Source organism: Mandrillus leucophaeus, unplaced genomic scaffold, assembly GCF_000951045.1.
Source record: "Mandrillus leucophaeus isolate KB7577 unplaced genomic scaffold, Mleu.le_1.0 Scaffold254, whole genome shotgun sequence".
In the NCBI taxonomy this organism is placed as follows: Eukaryota; Metazoa; Chordata; class Mammalia; order Primates; family Cercopithecidae; genus Mandrillus; species Mandrillus leucophaeus.
This window is the reverse complement of record NW_012102632.1, coordinates 2107861-2110127: the sequence shown is the minus strand read 5'-3', so window position 1 is coordinate 2110127 and position 2267 is coordinate 2107861. Positions and strand designations below refer to the sequence as shown.

Here is a 2267-nt window from a genome sequence, read left to right as displayed (position 1 = left end):
ATTGACTCATTTATTCATCCGTGTAAAAAATATGTGTTGATGGTAAAAGGAATTTGAGGAGATATGGGCAAAACAAGGAAAAAAAAATGTGTTGAATGGCTAGTGCGTCCCAGCTACAATGCCATGCACATGTGCAATTGTGAGCAGACTGTCTTCAGCTAACTGCGCAGGAAGCCTCTACTTCCTACAGCCCAAGTCATCCCTTCCTTCATCCTTCCCCCTCCCTGCACAGCTCCCCTCATTATTCAGCTTTTCCCTCCCACCTTTACCTACAGACTCAGGGATGAGCCCCTTCGTCTTGGATTGATGCTTCATCAGCCTGGGTGGGGCAGCTGTAGGTGAAGTCTCAACATCTTACGAGGTCTGGACTCTGATCTTGCTGAGTTTCAGGATGCTGGCAGGTAAAGCAGCTGGGATCTGAGCAGTTACTAAGGCTTCCAGGAACGCAGTTCTGTGGGACCCACTCAATCTCAAACAAGGCGACAGGGAAAGCATGGCCGTCACTGAAGGGTGTGGTGATTCCATATGACAAATGAATAGACACTGCTTCCTGACCTCGGGGAGGTCTTCCTACCTGGGGAAACAGAAACACACACTCAGCAAGTGAGGGATTGTAACCATGTTATGTTGCCTCACCACATCCATCCAGGTGTCCCCATCATGGTGCCACCTCCATAGGGTTTGAGTTAAATGTACAGGAAGTGCAGGTTGCTGTCCACTGTCTAAAGTAGGCAGTGATACTCCCAAGACACCCACATCCTCCAGATGATTAGCCATCTGGTATACTGGTGGGGGTCTGTGTTTTCTTCATGACTGGTGTGGGCCCTGGCACCAGGAAGGATGGTAGCTGCTTTCATTGTGGCTGGACAACAATCAGTACATGTGGAGAAGGGGCACATGTCCCTGGTTATGTGGACAGTCTTCATTTGTGCCTGGGATTTTAATGTCTCTTCATGCTATCTGGTTTAGTATTTGTCCCACTCTTTTTCAAAGGTGTGGGTTTTGCATGATAATTGAGAAGGCCAGGGTATCTGTGAGCCCAGCGGGCGGGACTCAAGCTTGACTCACCTTGTCTGTTACTTCCTGGTTAAACAGTGTTTAGAATCCACCAACTTATTGCCTCCTCCAGAGACTTCTGCACCCATCCCACTGATTGTCTCTCCCGTTTTGTGCTGTTTGGTGCCTCTGGTTCCCAGAGCTCTCTGGATTTACCTGCTGTGTCACTTTTCACACAACTTGTCCCTGGCTGTTTGCTGGTCCTTCTTCTCCCATCTTGATGGGCTCCATCCTGTCTCTTATACACATCTAGATGTGTATAAGAGACAGCACACACAGAGTCTCTTTCTCTGTCTGGACGTACATATATTAGAGGTGTGTTGAGCTAATTCAGTTTTCCTTAATGCTGAATGGCCAAGCATCTATGTTTGGCTGTGATTGAGGCTGATGCTGAATCATTGAATGAAAATATATGACATTCTAACAAAAATAGGTATTGTTCTTATGTTATTTTTGTTTATTAGGATTCTTCACATTGTAAAGTTAAACTCTAAGTCAGAAACAGTCGTATCTGGACCTTGCCCACTGCTAGATACTCCTGTGCTTACCATGCTGCAATTTATGATACTAAATATAGACACTTGTTTGCAACTGAGTTTGGTGGAGGAATGAACTACATTGGTTTTGTTAATTCTGTCTGGATTGGTGATGATTTACTATAGATGTTATGGTGTGATATGGGTGGCTTTTTTCCCTTATGAATTTTTGAGGTGGCACAGTCGATAAAGTTGGCAATTAATTTGTCCTTATAAAGATATGAAGGATTCCAAATAAGACTTTTTCTTGAAAGATGCATAGTCTAAACAGAAACAGATAGAAAAATCTAAAATCCTAAAGGTTGTTTATTATTGTGAATGCCAGTATACCAAACAATTCCACAAAGACATGATTTATGATATATACTAATGATCTCTTTTATTCTGTTTTACAGTAGTATTTATGGTTCTGCACATATCTTGTCTCAGAAAGAAAATGACAGTCTTTGTAAAAGTAGCAAGCAAGTGTGTTGCCTCTTTTTTTTTTTTTTTTTTGTGACGGAGTCTCACACTGTCACCTGGGCTACAGTGCAGTGGCACAATCTCGGCCCGCTACAACATCCGTCTCCTGGGTTCACCTCGAGGTCTGGACTCTGATCTTGCTGAGTTTCAGGATGCTGGCAGGTAAAGCAGCTGGGATCTGAGCAGTTACCAAGGCTTCCAGGAACGCAGTTC

At 44.0% G+C, this 2267-nt stretch overlaps 1 protein-coding gene across 1 annotated transcript in view; it reads right to left on the bottom strand.

Annotated features, from left to right (window-relative positions):
- Positions 1-500: 500 nt before the first annotated feature.
- LOC105542265 (histidine-rich glycoprotein) overlaps positions 501-2267 on the bottom strand; it is a 14029-nt gene continuing 12262 nt past the window's right edge. Inside the window, 1 exon segment of the mRNA XM_011983730.1 lies at positions 501-574. Coding sequence (XP_011839120.1) covers positions 501-574 — 74 coding nt within the window.